Source organism: Trachurus japonicus, chromosome 11, assembly GCF_045865225.1.
Source record: "Trachurus japonicus isolate A0001 chromosome 11, Traja_1.0".
NCBI lineage: Eukaryota > Metazoa > Chordata > Actinopteri > Carangiformes > Carangidae > Trachurus > Trachurus japonicus.
Genome location: NC_140917.1, coordinates 17,569,491 through 17,588,567, shown reverse-complemented (window position 1 = coordinate 17,588,567; position 19,077 = coordinate 17,569,491). Strand labels below are relative to the sequence as shown.

The window sequence follows — 19,077 nt, the reverse complement described above, 5'->3', positions numbered from 1 at the left end:
GGCTATTTCATATGAATTTTACCAAAGATAGACTTTCACTTATGTCACAATGTTGATTTAATTTCGTTTTCCCCTCTTTACTTCATTTTTCACTTTGCATTACTTTAAAAGCATCCAAAGTGTAAGAGATTTGTTCAGGCCTACTCTAATTCATCGTTAAACCAAATTTAATTAATTAATTAATTTCATTTTTTTACCTTTACAAATGAATATAAAACATGGCAGCATTTTTTAAATACAGGTTTTTAGTTACAGCTACATTTTGAGTGAGTACACTTTATTTATTTATTTATTTTTTTCATTTTTGTTTTTATTTGAGGGAAGCGGGGACTTTTATTGTGACATTTGTGTGTTTTTATTCTGGAAGACATTTTAACCGGAAGTGCCGCGCTTACGTTGGCTAGCTTAGCAGAGCGCAAAACTGCTGCTTCCGCACTGCTTCCTTGTTTATTAGTTTAAGGAAAATAATCGCTTTACTAGAGAAAAGGTTCGTGTTTTCTCACCCAGGGCACTGCAAGAACCCCTCCACAACATTTCTAAGTGAGTTTACTTTTAGTTTTGGTGGTTTTTGGTCAGTTATCGGTGCGACGCCCGGCTCGGTTTATATTCAAAAGTTAATGCAAAAGTTAGCAGCTAGTTCACTCGCCTGTATTTTCGTTAAATGTCGCAATCCAGACGTGCCGGTCGCTTTTATGGTAGCCTGTTTCAACATGTACCGGTCTGACATTTCAGCAGCACTTCCCTAAAGTTAACTTATTCAGCACACAGCAAGTTTATTCACAGATCAGCTCCTCCATCAGCAGAGTAAAGCCAACGTGGCTGCTGTCAATATTTGTGGCATGAAGTCATCAGGAGAGTGGGGTTTTTTTCTTTTCTGGTAACTGAGCTGTTTTTTTCTTTTCTTTTTTTTTCGTCCATTCAGGTTCACACACTCCTACTGTCTCCGAGGAAGCTGATAAGGAGAGACTCAGGATCTGAGCTTCACCACCACACACCAGTCTGAGCTGAGTTACTGCTCTGAATGGCCACAGCTGCAGAGGAGCCTCCTGGGCTGCAGGGCCACACCGGCAGTAAGTGCTCTGTTATTACACACCATAATACTACTTGGAAGAATAATTCACATTTTTATTTATTTTTTAATTAAAAAAAAGAAAAAAAAAAGTTGAATCAAGTTACTTGCTGATGATACAAACCAGTAGTGCAATGTTCATGTAGTTGCTGCTTTTGTCTTGGTGTGAAATCATAGGACACTGAATAAAAACAAGACATTTGAGGTCCATTTTGATGGACAATTCTCACAACTGTCATCAATGGAGAAGACAATCAGTCGTATTAATCCTACATAAAATCCCTGGCGATTAGCTCCACCCCAACCAGTTGCAATAGAGAAATGCTTTACACACTTAGTAAATATTATAATATAATGTTATACCTTTTCCTGGATTGATAATTTGAGTACATTACACTGTGATGTACGTTTACAGTGTGAAAAATATGGATACTTCCTTCACCTCCAGTTATTTTCTATGAAATTATGTCTCATGTGGATGTGACTTCTTATAAACCTCTAGAGAAGTTTGACTGAACCTCAGGGTCATTTTAGAGGATGTGGTTCACATGTGTTTTTGGTTTTTACATAATGCAGTGGAAACACTTTTGCACACCAGTACAGACAGAAAGGTGCGTCGGAGGAGGAGAGCAACATGGATTGTCTAAGACAATCTCGCACACTTCCTTCTCACTTGCAATATTTTTTATTTGTTAAAAGGCCAGCGTTTCGGTTGTTTAACCTTCTTCAGGGCCTCAGTGTTTTTTAAATAATCAAAATACTATAACAACTGAGCCTACGGTATTTTATAAAAAAAAAAAAAGAAAAATTCTAACAATCAGCATCTGTGCTGTTTAAGTTATATTATTTAGGCTTGGACATTTAACCACTTTTTAGTACGACAGGGATTTGGCACCACTCTGTCATTATTTGCAGTTAAAATTAAAAGAGCTGGGGAAAATATATTCCGACTCTTGGACCCCAGTGTAGGTCAAGCTCCAAACATGCTGAATCCCACATTTTCCACCATTAACACAAGCAATTGCTCAGCTATTATTAATACTTTAAAAAAAAAGTAAACTATTCAGGTCTAATCTTCCATTACATGGATCAGGACATTCATTGACAGTGTATAGACGTTATTAATATCTGACAAGATAAAGGAAATCGTCAGCACCACTTTTAATTCTCATATTGGTTAATCTTGTACAGTAAAGTAACGCACATAAAGACCTGCAGAGTCAGTTGTGGTTGAGGCCTTCTTCTCTCAGACGTAATGAATGAGGTGCGTCTGCGTCTGCATGCTTGTGTCAGAGTTCGGTTGCACTCTCTGTTTACATCATTGGGGAGTTATGTAACCTGTGTGATTTGATATTAATGACATTAAAAAAGAATTGCACTTGTTTGATTATCTGATTTCTTGACGCTGCCTTTTGTATTATCTTGTATAACTTCAATGTTTCTCTCTTTTTCCCTGCCTCAGATTCAACTGGCATACGCAAAAATGCTTCCCCAGAGGTAAGAAATTACTGATTTGTTTGGAGGAAACTCACTCACCTCAAGGTCCGTTAGGAAACCCACATTGCATTCATTTTGAACTGTTGGGAATTTACCAATATTTAGCTGACACATCCTCTTTTACTTCCTCTTTGAAACATATTGCTGCAAACTTGTCATGAATTATTTAACTCTTGTAAATCTCCATTCTGCCATGTTTCCATCGACAGGGTCCGAGTACCAGCACTATGACTCCGGCCATGAAAAAAACTATCGGCCATCGTGGAATCGATCCCACTGGGGAGACCACGTACAAAAAGGTGGGAGATCAGCTCATCGCTGACTGACACACATTTACAGTCCCTCACTATAAGCAACAGATTACTGTATCCATCTACACTTTGATGCAAATAGAAACAAGATCTTTTTGACAGGTTAAAGTTGGTGCTCGGTGCTTGTTCCGATTTGCTTTCAAGCCACAGTGTTGATTTAAAACATGCTTACTCACAAATTTAAAGTTAATTCATTAGGTTCAGTTGTTAAAAAGGGTTTTCTATGGAGTTTTTCCTCAGTCGATGTGAGGGCCTAAGGGCAGAGGATGTTGTTATGATGCCATGTAAAGCCCTTTGAGACAAACTGTTTGTGAAAATGGGCTATACAAATGAAATTGCCATGCCTTAAGTTTTCTCTTTCTTCCAGACAACCTCATCAGCCCTGAAAGGTGCCATCCAGTTAGGCATCACACACACGGTTGGCAGCTTAAGCCAAAAACCAGAGAGAGATGTGCTGCTGCAGGATTTTGAAGTGGTGGAAAGCATCTTCTTCCCCAGGTGAGTCTTTTAGATTATGAAATAAGGATGTGGAGCGGCCTGCTTTATGTAGAGTACAACTTCACTTAATCTGTTCTCCTGTGACTCTTTTACTGGCAGCGAGGGCAGCAACCTGACTCCAGCGCACCACTATGGAGACTTCAGATTCAAGACCTACGCTCCAATTGCCTTCCGTTACTTCAGGGAGATGTTTGGCATCCGGCCCGATGACTACATGGTATTTCTGTTCACTCAGCATCTGTTGTGCTTAAAAATGCGGAGAAAGCAAACGCATCAGTAAAGTTCTGAAGCAAGGGAAAGAGCTATGAACTGTAAAAGGAAAGAAGTGATTGAGGAAGTGGAAGGAGTGAAACTAGAGATGTGTTGACACACTAGAGGTGGAGCTGCTGACAGTGTGGGGGACACAGCTGACTGTTGATTTTCCTGTTTCATACGCTTGAAGCTCGTCTTCTAGTCCGGTGTAGCCGTCTCATGTCTTCACACTGTGCTCTGGTCTGGTTACAGTACTCCCTGTGCAACGAGCCGCTGATCGAGCTGTCAAACTCCGGGGCCAGCGGATCTCTGTTCTACGTCTCAAGGGATGACGAGTATATCATTAAGACGGTGCAGCACAAAGAGGCAGAATTTCTGCAGAAACTGCTTCCAGGATATTTTATGGTAAGACCTGATGAGAGGCAAAGGTGCAGAAGTGTGCACGTGACTGTTCAACCCAGTGAAACTATGGACTGTCTTCCCAATCATCATCCCCTTGTCCATTTATCCATCGAATTAAAAATCTTGGATACATACAACCTTTGCTCTTACAAACAGAAAAAAGAGCATACTTTAATTTGCCAACTGAAAATAAATCTGCAATTATTATGATGTACTGCAGTGGGAAGATAATTGTGTTGGGTATGGACTCCAGGAAGAATAGCAATGGCCTTAGCCAAAGCTAATGGAGATCCTAATAAATGAAATGGCTTAAAAATTTTGGTAATTTTCCAAATCAAAATGTCAAATGTTAACTTTGGCTTTTTAAAATTTTGGATTTGATGCTTTTTACGCCAAATACTTTTGGGTTAGGGGGTTAAATATGCTTCCTATGTTATAGGAATTTTAAATTAATTCAAGAAAATAACTGGCATCAGTTGCAGTACTATGGACATGTGACCATTTTTGTCGGCATTTTTCAAATTAAAACTCACAAGCCGGAGTTGGTGCAACATCATTTGCTCATTGTTTAACCTGTAAGACACTGTTTGTTTGGTTTTAATTTTATCACCACCGTGCATTTGCATTTTGATAACTAACATCCTGGCTTGTCTGTGAGTAATGAGATAAGCCAACATATTTGTTGCTGGCACGTCTTTTGCATGTTGACTTGGGATATCTGCCTGTTTTTGCCCATCATTTATTTGTCCTTGGTTAATATTACTGTTATAATATTTTCCCTTCCTTCCGTCCTTCCTTCCTTTTCTTCCTCTAGAACCTGAACCAGAACAAACGGACCTTATTACCAAAGTTTTATGGACTTTATTGCGTCCAGGCCGGAGGTAAAAACATCCGTATTGCAGTCATGAACAATCTGCTCCCGAGTGCTGTACGAATGCACCTCAAGTTTGATCTTAAGGGCTCCACCTACAAGAGACGGGCATCAGCCAAAGAGAGGGACAAGGCTGTGCCCACGTACAAGGACCTGGATTTCATGCAGGACATGCCTGAGGGGCTGATACTGGAGGCGGACAAGTACAGCGGTGTGTGCAAGACCATCCAGAGAGACTGCCTGGTGAGAGTTAGAGAGAAATGTTTTTCTAATCATCAGGCTACCAGCATCATGACGTTGTCAAACCCAGTTCATAAACACTTTTTCAGTTCATGTTTATCTATAAGTCTCTGGTCTCACTTGTGCTTGTGCTGCTTGTTTTTCCCCTTCAGCTCATGCAGAGTTTCAAGATTATGGACTACAGCCTTCTGGTGGGAATCCACAATGTGGACCAGGCCTGTCGAGAGCAGGTTAGCGAGGAGGATTTAGCAGGCGCCATGGACCAGAGGAGGCCGCAGGGCCAGAAGTCTCTGTACAGCACCGCCATAGAGGCCATCCAGGCAGAGACGGGGAGCATGGGATCACTGGACACAGAGGACAAGTGAGTGACTACATGTTACATGTTAAATCCAAATTAGGAACACAGAGCACCAGATGAAACTTCTCGTGTTTATTTTACAGAACGGGGGGAATACCTGCAAGGAACTCAAAAGGCGAGAGGCTGCTGGTCTACATCGGTATTATTGACATACTGCAGTCCTACAGGTGAACAGCTCAGACACTCTGTATAAATGTACTTGGATTAACTCCTCCCACAATTGAGATCTGAACTCCCCCCTTCACAGACACAATGGTTCAATCAATAAATATTCTATAACACACATAAAAAGATCCTATAGTGAGAAGAGAAACAGCAATTGTGGCCTTACTTCCACGATTGCATACTCCTGGTTGACTTTTTATATTAAATTTCAATATTTCTCTCTGAACCAGAGAAATCTCTACCATGCCTGGCTTGCAGGTGGAGGGTGGTGGTAGTAGGGGGATCTGGTTTGTGTTCTGGTCTGTTTTTATCTTTACCTCAATTGAAGGATCTTTGGACAAAATAAAACACAGTTAAAGATGTATAGCACTGGTATTGGAGTATTAATGGAGAAATATGCTTCATGTGTTTATTTTCAGATTGGTGAAGAAGCTTGAACACTCCTGGAAAGCTCTAGTTCATGACGGGGTAACGTACAGCTACTCACGTCATTTAATTGTATTTTACATTGTAAAACACAGATATTAACTTGGACTTCTTCATCGTCTCCAGGACACTGTATCGGTACACAGACCAGGTTTTTACGCAGACCGGTTTCAGAAGTTCATGTGCGGCACGGTCTTCAGGAAGGTCTCAGGTACGTACACTGTATTTAATATACGTATAATGTCTGTCTCACTTCGTGGGCTCTTCAGTAACACTTTACTCTCTTTTATCTAGTCAAGACCTCCCCATCTAAGAAGCGCCGTCCAATGTCCCATGGTCCTTTGAGAAAAGCAGCTGGCTCCGGGCCTCCTCTGTCCACCCAAACCAGCGTCAACAACCAGCAGCCTCCTCTCCAGAATCAGTTCAGCTCCGAGTCCAGAGAAGACACCGAGGGAGACGCCGGTGAGAACAGGGAGGGTTCCACTGTGGTATGGGAAAGAAATTATGTGTGCCGATAACGACAGAGATTTAGTCTTGCAGCGTGTTCAGGCATGTGAAGAGCTTCTTTCTCAACATGGTATTGACTGGTTTGTTTTCCACCCGCTCCACATAGTTATGCAGTCGGGTCGCCCTGACCTCCTCCCAAACATGACCTTACCAGCCGGGAACGCTGCTGAAGGTGCCGTCTCCTCTTCCTCCCCGGGAAACCCTGAAGTCGCTCCCACGGCTCAGCCTGTGACCCACCCTCAGGATACCTTCAAATCAGTGGGGGAGGCTCTGAACAACACATCGAGCCAAGACCAGGAGCACAGCGCCCCCAAGAGGTAAGAGGGTAGATCACACGTGAAGTGGAGTGCTGTCATAATTGTTTCATTCAGATTCTGGTCAATTGACCTACGGTACTTGTACTTGTATACTGCAAGTTATATTATTTTGATTGAGCATTTCCCTCCAACCTACGTTATTTTCTGCCCTTCATGTCTGTCTGTATTTTTACTGTCCAGTTTGTTAAATTAATCCACATCTGTATATTCTGAATTAGACTCATTGGGGTTCATTTTTTAAGTAGTTAGTTGGACTGGTCTGAGTCTCAGGGCCACCATATAGTTGGCTTGCAGCGCACTACACCCAACACACATTGCCCACTTCCTGTTCATTTAGTCCTGAAGAAGATCTGAAAAGATCAAAACACTGACCCTCAACTCTCAATACATTTTTGGGGAGCATTAAAGGGGAACTATGCAAGTCCAGTTGCTTTTCCGCTAACCCTCCTCCTTTGTTTACAACGACGCTGGCTAGAAATCAATCAATAGAGCAGTACATAACGTTACATATCATATAAGATGGTACATACGTATATATCTGTGTAGTCTTATCCGTCGTAAACAAGAGATTGCGGGTTATGGGGCGTGTTTGTGTTGTGGTGCCACCAAGACGAGAGCTGGGACACCGGGGCGGCGGCGTTGATCTTGCAAAGTTGATTTTCAGCCAAGAGACGCTAGGTGGAAGGCAGAGAGCCTCCATTCTCCCTGTAACAAGTTACATGTCATGTATTAAACCATCACCATTACTCCAAAGCTGTTTAATTAAGGTAAAAATGTAGCATAGTTAAGATAAAAATCCTGCATAGTTCCTCCTTAACCTGCGTACGAACATTTTTCCCTCTTTTGGCTCAATTGACCCTCTGTATCACACTATATACAACTTCCATTCACTTGCTCTGTTATTCTTTTCAGAGCTCAGTTTGGGACTCTTGAAGACAGTATCGGCTCTGAGGACGTCATCTCACTCAGTGATATTGTTCCAAGTGCGAACAAATGTTCTGTAAGTTGATTTTCTCCATTTTCCCAGGTTCTGACTTAAAGGTTGAATATGTAGAATATTTATTAAAAGCTATATTTTTTCAAAAATAATACATCCATGGGGCCTTTAGAGGGGTACAGAATGAAAGTATTGCTTTTCCATAAAAAAAATTTTTTTAGTCTGAATTATTATTTTTAATTTTTTTGACGGGCTCGACAACTGACTTTCTGTCAACGTTCTGTTTACATTCGTACCTGCCTGTAGCCGACATGTGGCTCAGTTCTCTGCTGTTTTCCTGCCTCCTCCCGGTCGTATGCGTTTGTTTCCAACCAAGCCTTTTTAATAATCAATCGGTGGATCAATGGATTATCATATACTTGTTAGGATCGGTGTATTTGTGTAGTCTTATCTGTCATAAACACGTTTATCGTCGCGGACTTTCAGTGCCACGGAGCTCCTTTTTTTTTTTTTTTCTCCAACTTGACGAGAGCAGTGACAGCGGAGGCTCTGAGGCTCTGAGCAGCAGCGGTGTGAAGGCAGAGAGCCTCCACTCTCCCTGTAACAAGCTACAAGTCATTTATTATGCTGTTAATGACGGTAAAAATGAAACATAAGGTAAATATCCTGCATAGTCCTCCTCCTCTGCTGTCCTCTGATCAGAGCGGAGTCCCTAGCAACGGCCCGTTTTACCTAGCAACGGTCTGGCAATCGACTGCTGGAATTCTTTTTCTGTTGTTGTTCTTGTAATTCTACATAGTCAACCTTTAATGTTGTGTGGTTCTCTAACCAGGTTCTTTGCTTTTGGTTCACAGGTGTAGATGTCGGAAGGAGAACAGGACTGAAATTAATCTGAAATAAACTTGCAGGATGTTACGAGCATGGATGAAACATTACAAGCCCCGTACTGTGACCTGAGGTACCAAAAGTGTAAAAGCGCAATATTAGGTGTGGATTTGCACTTGGATTTCCAAATCTCAACAAGGCATTAGCGTGTTAGTGGGTGGCTGTGTGCTCACACTAGGTGCATTAATCATCTGGGTATTGAACACTATTATTCATCTCATAGGAATGCTTGTATGCACAGCCAAAGATAGTGTTTGGCCCTGATGTGCTCAACTAAGCCAGCGCTCAGATTCAGGTGTAACACGAGAGCTTTGTCTTATTTGAAAACCATACTTCTTCATTCAAACTTAAAGCAGAAGTAAGCGATCCGGTTGTTTTGGCTAACTTCTTGTCAGCCGATGGAGTTAGCAGCCCCCGCCCTCGTCATGGATCTATTGGTCCTCGTCCCTACGTCACCACATTCACGCGCATCCCTTGGCTGCACACACAGAGGACGCCCTTTATGCCGTTCTCTCTCCTCATTGGATAAAGGTTGTAGGATACAAGGAAAGTTTTCTCCTCGGCTTACAGCAGAGCAGAGTGACTGACAGACCCGTGTTTCAGACCAAACACTCTATATAAGTGATTGCTGTTGGAAGATATAACTATTTAAGACTTATATTAACAAACAAATATTCCGCTTACTTCTGCTTTAATTCTTTCAAACTAGTTTTTGGAATTGATTCCTCTCCTGTGTTTACTACATTGTCGGAGAACATCCTCATGCGTTGACCTACACAGTTTAGCACAAAACTACATTATCTGGATTGGGGACACAGTTTTTAATAAATGCTTTTTTTTAAAGAAGTGGCTGTAGTTATACATTTGCAATTTTTAAAGTTTACTCTAAATGAAAATGATGCTGGAAAGAGAGGTGATACTCGGCTTTCAGTTTCTATTTAACCAGCCCTTCTAATGGACCTGTACTTTATATAGACTGTGAATCCTCAATTTTACTTTCAAGTGAAAGGGTTATTTTACAACGATTTCTTGATTTTGTTTTTAATTACTTTTACACTGGACGATCTGATATCAGGTTCAGGTTTAGTGTGGGGAGTCGGGACCAATAGACTTGTGATTAAATGTGACCGATGGACTGATCCTGAAAGTGACACAACTGGGGCCTGTCTCATTGAATACAGAGTGAGTCGGTTAAATTTGGAGTGAGGACTCACATTCAAGTGGCCGTAACTAATGCCACTGACCAAACCTACAAGGATCAGTTTATAGGAGAAATATAATGATATAAACACCTAAGTGGCACTTTGGGACTTTATTACAAACGAGTACAATCACATTGTTTCCCATTATGCACAGTATTGTAAATAGTAGTTACAGTGAATGTTTGCAGTATAAATCGTCATCTCACCATGGCAACCGATCAGAGCAGAGTTGGTTAGATGCAGTACTAATTAAATTAACTGTTGCTATGCAACAGTTTTTTTAATAAACTTTTTTATGTTTTTTTTTTTCTTATGGTCTGGTGTAGTCTTATCTACATATTTACTGCTAGGCGCTGCAGCCAGTCTGGGGAATTTGTACATATGTCACATTCACTTTAGTTTATTTTGTTCACCAAAGTTATAGTAGTTTATTGCAACAGTCCTGCAATGAATCAAGGTCATAGTGATGAGTTTTGTTATTAAAGCAGAAGTAAGTGGTCCGGTCGTTTTCGCTAATGCTGCGTTCCAGGCAGGCTTTTGAAATCGTAAATTACAGCTTCAAGTCACAACTTACGACTTTGTAGCGTTCCAGGCAACCCACTCGTGTTTTTCCGACCTGTTTTACCGGTGAAAGTCACTATAACGGCCACTCGTAACTTCCGACCGGTGAACTCGTACCAGATCGAACTGGTACCACTTCACGGTCGGAAAAATACGAGTTTCCTTGAACGCACCATAACAGTCCTCGTCCCTACGTCACCACATTCACGGCGTTCCTTGGCTGCACACACAGCCCTGCATGCCGTTCTCTCTCCTCATTGGATAAAAACTGTAGGATACGATAAATGTTTTCTCTTCGGCTCAGAGCAGAGCAGAGTGACTGACAGACCCGTGTTTCAGTCCAAACACTCTATGTAAGTGATTGCTGTCGGAAGATAGAACTATTTAAGACTTATATTAACACAAATATATCACTTACTTCTGCTTTAAGTACAGGTGTCAGGATAACAAAAATAGTTTAATAAATAACTTAACATCTATAAGTAGTAGTTATTAGTTAATAGTAGTATTAGTTCACATTGTAGTAGCTGAAGATAGAAGCACCTAATAAAAAACTAGCAACTGAGTGTATATAAAAAGAGGACAGTGTGGAGATGTGGATGTGCATCATGCTGGCCAGTGTAAGGTCAATGGGGGCTTAAGAACTTTTCTCTCTCTCTTTTTGAATTGTATGTGTGTCTGTGTGTATGTGTGTGTGCACTTTAACATTACCAATGTTCTTGTAAATTAGAACGAAAGATTTCCCTTAGCATAACTGCATAACTAACTACAAATGTGGTACAACATTTTTGTATTGACACTTTGCCACTATTTGCTGTAGTCTGCTGCTAAAAGTGAAAAAAGGCCAAGCATAAAACAAATGTGTATATTTAATAGGTGATCAATTACATTCCACTGGAGACTGCTCATGGCCCAGAGTAAAAGGCTATATATTTTTTACATTGATTTATAGTTTTATTTTTAGTAATTGATTTTAAGGTATTCCTGTTATTGTCCTTTCTATACATTTAGTTTTTACAAAAAAAAATACTGAAATTATTTCATTTTGATCAATTTTAATGTTAATGTTACATTTGTTGCAGCTACACCCACAGGGACACATTTTTTTACCTGACTACTTATGAGATTTTTTGATGTCGAATGCGATCTGCTTACATTTAAAAACTGCACGTGTCATGTGCACAAGGTTGGATCTGGAGCGATAAATCCAGGGTTAACTGAGCCAGTTGTGCGATGCGTTATCCAAAATTAAGTGTAGTGTGGCTAAGAACTTTAAGAGAGATTTTTGAGACAGGCCCCAGCTGTGGTACAGTTGTTTCTATTACCAGTAAAACATGGTGAAAGAACAGTTTATGTGTTTTTTTTTTTGGTTTTAATTTGATGTGGGGGTTGGTAACTTTAGATTTAACTAACCATATGTATGTGTGGATGAATAGACTGTGCAATACATTAAGTGAATTGACAATTTTGCAAACAAGAGATGATGAACAAACATGACAAACACACAATTTTCATACATCCACTCTTTTGGCTGTTACATCAAACTGTCAGACAATGCTCTGTCCCAACATTAAAATTGAAACTGTGCCTTATTGTAAAAACTCAAAAGCCGTTAAACGTGCAGCCTTTGAACCAAACATGTAAATAGTCATATTTATTATCGTATTTATTACTGTATGTCTTTCTCTGGTTTCCACAAAGTTTACTATGGTGATGATGGATTAAAAATGTGCCTTTCTTTAGCACAACAAACCTTCAGCATGCAACTGTTAAAGTGTAAAACTTTAATAATTTTGTTTATATCTTAACTGTTAAATCATCCTGAATGATTACAATACACTTTAATCTGTCGTAACTTGGTTTTGAATATATAGTATTTATTACTGTATGTTTTTCTATTATTTCCAAAATGTTTGTTAATGGTGATGGATTTAAAATGTTTCTTCCTTGTGGACAACAAACAAACGAACTGTATCTATGGCACGTAACTCTTAGAATCTAAAACCTTTGTGATTATTTTGTTTATTATCATAACAACTGTTAAATCAGTCTTTTTTTGTACAAGAAATATGTGCACATCTGTATAAAAGGAACAGAACAAACGTTTTCACAGAATATCAATTTACAAGTGTCCTTCCATGTTTCTCTTGGGGATGTCATGTTTTTCTACACTTGTATCTAAAGTCATTAAAGAAAAGGAAAAAAAGACAATGTTGCTTTTCAAGGGTGTTTTCAATTTCCAAATTTTTTATGTTTCCGAGAGCTTTTGGTGTATAAAAAAACACTGTAATCTTAAACATGCTTGGTTTATGGAAATGTTTATTAATTAGTAATGGTTTAATTCTAGGATTTGCCAAAAACGGAAAAAAACAAAAAAAACAACACACAGCTGTTCATACCTAATGTCTTATCCATCAACAGTGTTGACTATATCAGTACAAAATTACATATATTTGGACAGACTCTTCATCAGTAATAATCAGTGAAACTCTATACTATTCTGAGCTGTCTCTATGGCTACTTAAAATCTATCTGCTGTTGGAAATATTAATTTACAGGTCTGTTTTCTGGTCAAAATTCATATTTATTCTAATTTTAAGATATCTCTCAACATCTCAGTGTCAAACATAAGACCAAAACATATGATCTGGCTTTAAAAAGACTAAAGAAGACCAGAGGAAGCATAGAAAGCTCCAGGAAAAAAAGCCAGTAAGACAGATCATTCTACAGGTGCATCTCAATAAATTCAAATATCATGTAAAAGTCAATTTCAGTAGTTCAAGTCAAATAGCCCCAACCAAGTTATGGTGTGTGTATATAAATGGATATACTTTTCAGAAGGCCAACATTTCCATATTAAAAATGCTTTTTAATTTGTCTTTTATTTTTATTTTTATGTAAGCCATATAATCATTACAATTAAAAAGAAATTAAACACAGATATGCTCCATTCTGTGTGTAATGGTCTATATAATGTATTAGTTTTTGAATTGAATTACTGACATAAATAAACTTTTTCATGATATACTAATTCATTGAGATGCACATTGATGAGAGTTCAACCAAAAAGGTAAAAAAGTAAGAGGAAGTGGATCTTGAGTCCACACACTGCAGCTGCTGTCCGTTGGTACGTTTCATGTTATCCGCCCCAAACCAATCATATCGCGCCATGTTCAGCCTTCGTCCAATCACCTGCGAGCTTGTACGAATACGACAGAGAGCAACAAGAACTTTCCAAGATGGGGCTTGAAAGTACTATGGTCTGGTAAGAACTGAACAAAATGTGTTTTAATGTCGTTGTTGGTGTATCAGAGGTTCATACAAAGACATCTCGGGTATTTACACGGTTAGGTTTTTCATATAACAGAAGTCATATGGAATAAGTAACACTGTAGCCGGCGAACAACACATCGACCGGCTGAGTCATTGTAGCTGAAGTTAGCTCAGTTGGTCTGTCTCTTCGTAAAGTTTTTCGTTGACGTGTCCGCATTTACAAACGTAATTAGTCTCAATTTAGTGCTTTGTATCGACTGTTTTGAACCGATTAAACCCAAATGATTTGATCGATTGGACCAGCGACCTAAGTGGTGCCACCACCACTTGCTAATGTTAGCAACCAGTGCTAACGCTGTTTTGATTTTGTAACGGCAGCGTATTGATCACTAATTCCCCGTAAAGAAGTCAGACACCCTGTCACAGTAAAGCTGCTGTCGAAGATAGAAACTTAGATGTAAAATAAATGTAAATGAGCTTCAATGCCTTACAGGGGTCTTCAACGTTTTTCAGGCCAAGGACCCCAAACTGATGGAGAGATTGAGCAGGGACCGTAGACTGTATACATGGACCCACTACTATAACAAGAAAGTGTATTATATTAACCTGGGCCCAGTGCCATGTATACACATACCTTGTTATTGTGCATTCAATACTAAGCTATTCAAATAACACACAGCATCATATATTCATGTTTTTATGTTAAACAGACCTTGTTAATGCCAATATACAAGCTATTCAAATTGACGTTTTTATTTGAAACATGTATGTGGAAACTAAAAAATATCTGCCTTACAAGGTCCAGGTTGATATGGGAACGACATATTAACTGATAATGTTAGCTCTTCTTTTTTTCTTTAAATCTATTTACACAATGTCAACAGCAGTAACAGGAAACAAGGAATGCTTGAGGTAGTTTAGTTTAGTTTAGTTTATTTCGGTCAATACATGTCATTAAAAGAAAAATAACAAACCAGAAAGAAAAAAGTAAATAAAGAAAAGTAACATCAATCTGAATAAACAATAAGTAAACAGAAAAAGAAAATTTGGACCGAAAAGGCATAGGCTGAAGCATAGCTTATTACGCCTACCCTGTTACAACTCTGGTTAATTTAAAAAAAAAAAAAAAAATTTAAATGTAAAATGAGGTAATGCAGTCTTGGAGAAAAACATAATAATAATAATGGAGAAATCAAATGAAGAGAGCGACAGAGAGAAAAAATAAATAAATTAATAAATAGAAATACAATAAATCACAAGTCAAACTCATTACATACAGCTATCTGAGGCATTAGTATGTCCAGATGTGACTTACATTAAGAAATGAAGACAGAAAAGTTGGGTATTTGTTTTGTAAATTTGCTGGTGTGTATATGGAATTTTGCTAATAGAAAAAAAAGGTTGACAATGAACAACTTCTTTGTAGGTATTTCCTTATTAAAAAGACTACATGAAATACATTCAATTTTGAAGGGGCAATATTAAAAAAAGATGACATAATGGTTCATCTGTGTGGTGACAGAAGGAACAGAGAGGTTCAACATTTAACTGGTACTTTAATGTTAGCTCGTTAGCTCAATGATGTGTGATGTTGTCTTCCTCAGTGTGGACAACAGTGAGTACATGAGAAATGGAGACTTCTTGCCGACCCGGCTACAGGCTCAGCAGGATGCTGTTAACATTGTCTGCCACTCCAAAACACGAAGCAACCCAGAAAACAACGTGGGCCTCATCACCATGGCAAAGTAAGAGCATCTCTCTTTTAACACAGCACAAATCACAACACCAACATCACTTTCTTTAGCGCATGTGCCCTTTAGTTGCCTCTTTATTTATACAACAACTGTACATCAACATGTACAAGTAAGTGATAAGGGTAAATTGACATTTAACTTTGAATTACTGCATCATTGCTGCATCATTTTAATTGGCAAGAAAAAAAAAACATAGAAAATGCATATTTTAATTTCCCACAGACCAAAGTGACATTTTAAGTCTAAGCAAGTCAGTCTAAGGCTTAGATTGACCATGTATTCGTGCTGCTGTCATGTGATCTTGTATTTTTCTGCAGTAACTGTGAGGTGCTGACCACGCTGACACCAGATACTGGCCGCATCCTGTCCAAACTCCATGCTGTCCAACCCAAAGGAAATATATGCTTCTGCACTGGCATCAGAGTGGCTCATGTATGGACTTTTCACATTATGATCCATTGTTTCAGACTTAAAACAATGAATAGGCCTTGTAATTGTGTTATGTAGTAGTAGAAATAAAAGGGTTTATGATATGTTTTTCTTGTGTAGCTGGCCCTGAAGCACAGACAGGGGAAGAACCACAAGATGAGGATCATTGCCTTTGTTGGGAGTCCTGTGGAGGACAATGAAAAAGATGTGAGTTTGAAGTCTTCTCATTTTCAGCATGATAGGTTACACACACTTTCCCATTGTGTTTATTAATGCTTTTGTGAGTGTTTTTTTCTCTTACTGTGTCCCTACCTACCTGTCAATTCTGCAGCTCGTAAAGATGGCGAAGCGCTTGAAAAAAGAGAAAGTGAACGTGGATATTATCAACTTCGGAGAAGAGGTGGGGAATTCTTTGTTCATCTTCCATGGTACTGCTGTAGGACAGTAATTTAAAGCACAACATATAGATGTTTTCTTGTAATGTATTTTCTAGGGATCATCCGATATGTTTTTTTCAGGGCTGATACCGATACCAATTATTAGTAATCAAGGAAACTGATAACCGATATTTAGAATAGATATTCATTTGCAGTAAAAATTAAAACTTTGCTGTAAAAATATAGAGTAACACACCTGGGATTAGAATCAATACAGTTTACTGAAAATCTGTGATAAAAAAGACCATATAATTTTGTTGAATAACACAAACTCCAACCCAAATTTACTGGTGACCTCAGGCAGAGAAGTCGCTGCATCAGAGCCAAAAGAGCGTGTTTTATATACAGATTATTGAATGTAAAAATGCTGAATATCAGCAGATATTATCGGGCATGCTGGTAATCGATCTAGCCCTAATATTTTCTTGAACCACCATATTCTACAGTTGTCCTTACACTCTTTGTCCAACTCTTTACTCAGGAGTTGAACACAGAAAAGCTGACCGCTTTCATCAACACTCTGAATGGGAAGGAGGGAACAGGCTCCCACCTGGTCACGGTCCCTCCAGGGCCCAGTCTGGCCGACGCTCTGCTCTCCTCTCCCATCCTGGCTGGGGAAGGAGGCTCCATGATGGGTCTGGGGGCCAGTGACTTTGAGTTTGGTGTGGATCCTAGTGCTGATCCAGAGCTGGCCCTGGTAAGTTATAATACGAATCGGTTTCAAGTGCCTATTAACGGATACTTAGATCAGGTTTAATTATGCTGTGTGTGTGTGTGTTCTTTCAGGCCCTGCGTGTATCTATGGAGGAGCAGCGGCAGAGGCAGGAGGAGGAGGCCCGCAGAGCTGCTGCTGCCTCTGCGGCTGAGGCCGGCGTGCCCACACCCACCGCAGACGGTAATGGATGATTGACAAATTTAACTTGAAAGACTTTGCTTATTATCATAATTAATATTTCTTTACAGAATGATAATTTTTTGGTTCTTAACTTTTGATTGGTTTTGCTCACAGAATCAGAGGAGGCCTTGTTGAAGATGTCGGTATCTCAGCCTGAGAGCGGCGCAGCAGTGCTTCCTGACTTCAGCAGCATGACAGAGGAGGAGCAGATAGCCTACGCCATGCAGATGTCTCTTGCTGGAGGAGGTGAAATCTATTTGATTATTATTATAGTCATTTAGGATCTTGATTATCACATTCACTCTTACTTTTTGTTAAAATGTTTATTACGATTATTTGGTGATTCATTCTTTGATCTGTATTTTGAGCAGAATATGGAGAAATGGACACAGGGGCCCCCATGGACACCACAGAATCAGTGAAGGTGAGTCATTAGATAATGAACCAACTGGGAAATTGGTGTCAGCTGGTCCTTGTGTATTCCCACTGCATTTATAAAGGTAGAGTTATTTCTGGAGTCCAGGGCCATGGGAGTAAATATACTACCGTACTAATATACCGGTAGTTTCAGGACCTCAAGGCTTTGATGGAGATGAAGCTCTGCTGGTTAAATCATTCATACAAAAGATGAGCAACTGCATAAAAAAGGCAAATAATAATTATAATCTAATAAAAAAAAAAGTTTTGAGTTTGGTATGAAATGTACAATCACTTAGAAACAGAAATACAGATTACACAAACATTGTAAAATCCTGATCAAACAGCTAAAATCATTGGACACTGAGATTCTCAATTTTAGATTGATGAACCTTCTTCCTATTTTAATCCATAAAGGGTTCAGATGTTGTTACAGACTGTAACAGCTCATGGCCTTACACATTATTAGATTTTAAACCTGTCCTTGATGAAACTGATGGCATAATATAGTTACCTTATTCAGGAGAGCCCTGTGTTTGCTTAGGAAAACTGAAGTTACAGTAATATAGTTACTTTATCCCTTATTACTTTATTATTATTGCCAGCTGTCTATTTGCTGTTATTGATTATATCCTATAATTGAATAGGAGGAAGATGACTACGACGTGATGCAAGACCCAGAGTTCCTTCAGAGCGTCTTGGAGAACCTGCCCGGCGTCGACCCAAACAACGAGGCCATCCGCAACGCCATGGGCTCCCTGGCCTCCCAGACAGGAAACAAGCCAGATGGCAAAAAGGATGAAGAGAAGAAGAAATGAGAAACAGAAGAAGACGGGCAGAGAGACACTGACCAGATTAAAAAAACGAACAAATTCAGAGTAATGGCAGGATTTACTTCAATATATATACGATAAGATTGTCGATGCATCGTCCTGCGTGACAGCGCTGATTGACATTAAATGCCCTCCTTTTCTGTCAAATGACACTTATGAGCACCAACATACATGAAAATAAAAAGTCTGCAGTCCTGAATGAGTATTTAGTGGAAAATCTTACTGCCCAGCAACATAAATGTATTTGCTCTTATAAATTTAATGTGGACCTATTCTCAAATTGGATTGTGCACTCTTCACCCTACATGGTTTAAATTACTGATTGATCCACCACAAGGGAAGAGGAAAAAAATGTGATGACAGGCTCTTTAAACATATAAACACACACTCCTGTCATGTTTTTGTGCGTTTTTTCTTTTTTTTTGCAATAAAATCTCTATGTAAATATGTCGCCTTTTGGTGTCTGTGTGTGCTGTTGCCTCGTATTGTTGACAGTGCTGTGTTATGTGTGTGTGTGTGTGTGTAGACTGGGATAAGGAAA

General features: G+C 39.3%; 2 protein-coding genes across 2 annotated transcripts; both read left to right on the top strand.

The window, feature by feature from the left end:
- Nucleotides 1-389: 389 nt before the first annotated feature.
- Nucleotides 390-8,782, top strand: LOC146978606 (phosphatidylinositol 4-phosphate 5-kinase type-1 alpha-like). The gene is made up of 16 exons (XM_085791422.1): nucleotides 390-540; nucleotides 923-1,070; nucleotides 2,532-2,566; nucleotides 2,776-2,865; nucleotides 3,245-3,375; nucleotides 3,475-3,592; nucleotides 3,880-4,032; nucleotides 4,844-5,143; nucleotides 5,293-5,501; nucleotides 5,582-5,665; nucleotides 6,083-6,131; nucleotides 6,216-6,300; nucleotides 6,384-6,551; nucleotides 6,703-6,913; nucleotides 7,826-7,913; nucleotides 8,705-8,782. The coding sequence occupies exons 2-16, from the start codon at nucleotides 1,022-1,024 to the stop codon at nucleotides 8,708-8,710; spliced, it is 1,776 nt and encodes a 591-aa protein (XP_085647548.1). The 5' UTR covers nucleotides 390-540; nucleotides 923-1,021; the 3' UTR covers nucleotides 8,711-8,782.
- Nucleotides 8,783-13,713: 4,931 nt separating this feature from the next.
- psmd4a (proteasome 26S subunit ubiquitin receptor, non-ATPase 4a) lies at nucleotides 13,714-18,983 on the top strand. Its single transcript, XM_085791414.1, has 10 exons — nucleotides 13,714-13,763; nucleotides 15,376-15,516; nucleotides 15,843-15,957; nucleotides 16,075-16,161; nucleotides 16,286-16,354; nucleotides 16,873-17,088; nucleotides 17,178-17,286; nucleotides 17,401-17,532; nucleotides 17,658-17,710; nucleotides 18,351-18,983. The coding sequence occupies exons 1-10, from the start codon at nucleotides 13,738-13,740 to the stop codon at nucleotides 18,519-18,521; spliced, it is 1,119 nt and encodes a 372-aa protein (XP_085647540.1). The 5' UTR covers nucleotides 13,714-13,737; the 3' UTR covers nucleotides 18,522-18,983.
- Nucleotides 18,984-19,077: the final 94 nt, after the last annotated feature.

Excerpts from the sequence above, each read along its gene's own strand:
- LOC146978606 (XM_085791422.1), top strand. The coding sequence starts at position 1,022 with ATGGCCACAGCTGCAGAGGAGCCTCCTGGGCTGCAGGGCCACACCGGC. Across the intron at positions 5,666-6,082 it reads GACATACTGCAGTCCTACAG|ATTGGTGAAGAAGCTTGAAC; the intron begins GTGAACAGCTCA and ends GTTTATTTTCAG. Across the intron at positions 6,132-6,215 it reads AAGCTCTAGTTCATGACGGG|GACACTGTATCGGTACACAG; the intron begins GTAACGTACAGC and ends CATCGTCTCCAG.
- psmd4a (XM_085791414.1), top strand. The coding sequence starts at position 13,738 with ATGGGGCTTGAAAGTACTATGGTCTG. Across the intron at positions 17,287-17,400 it reads GCCCACACCCACCGCAGACG|AATCAGAGGAGGCCTTGTTG; the intron begins GTAATGGATGAT and ends TTTTGCTCACAG. Across the intron at positions 17,533-17,657 it reads GATGTCTCTTGCTGGAGGAG|AATATGGAGAAATGGACACA; the intron begins GTGAAATCTATT and ends TATTTTGAGCAG.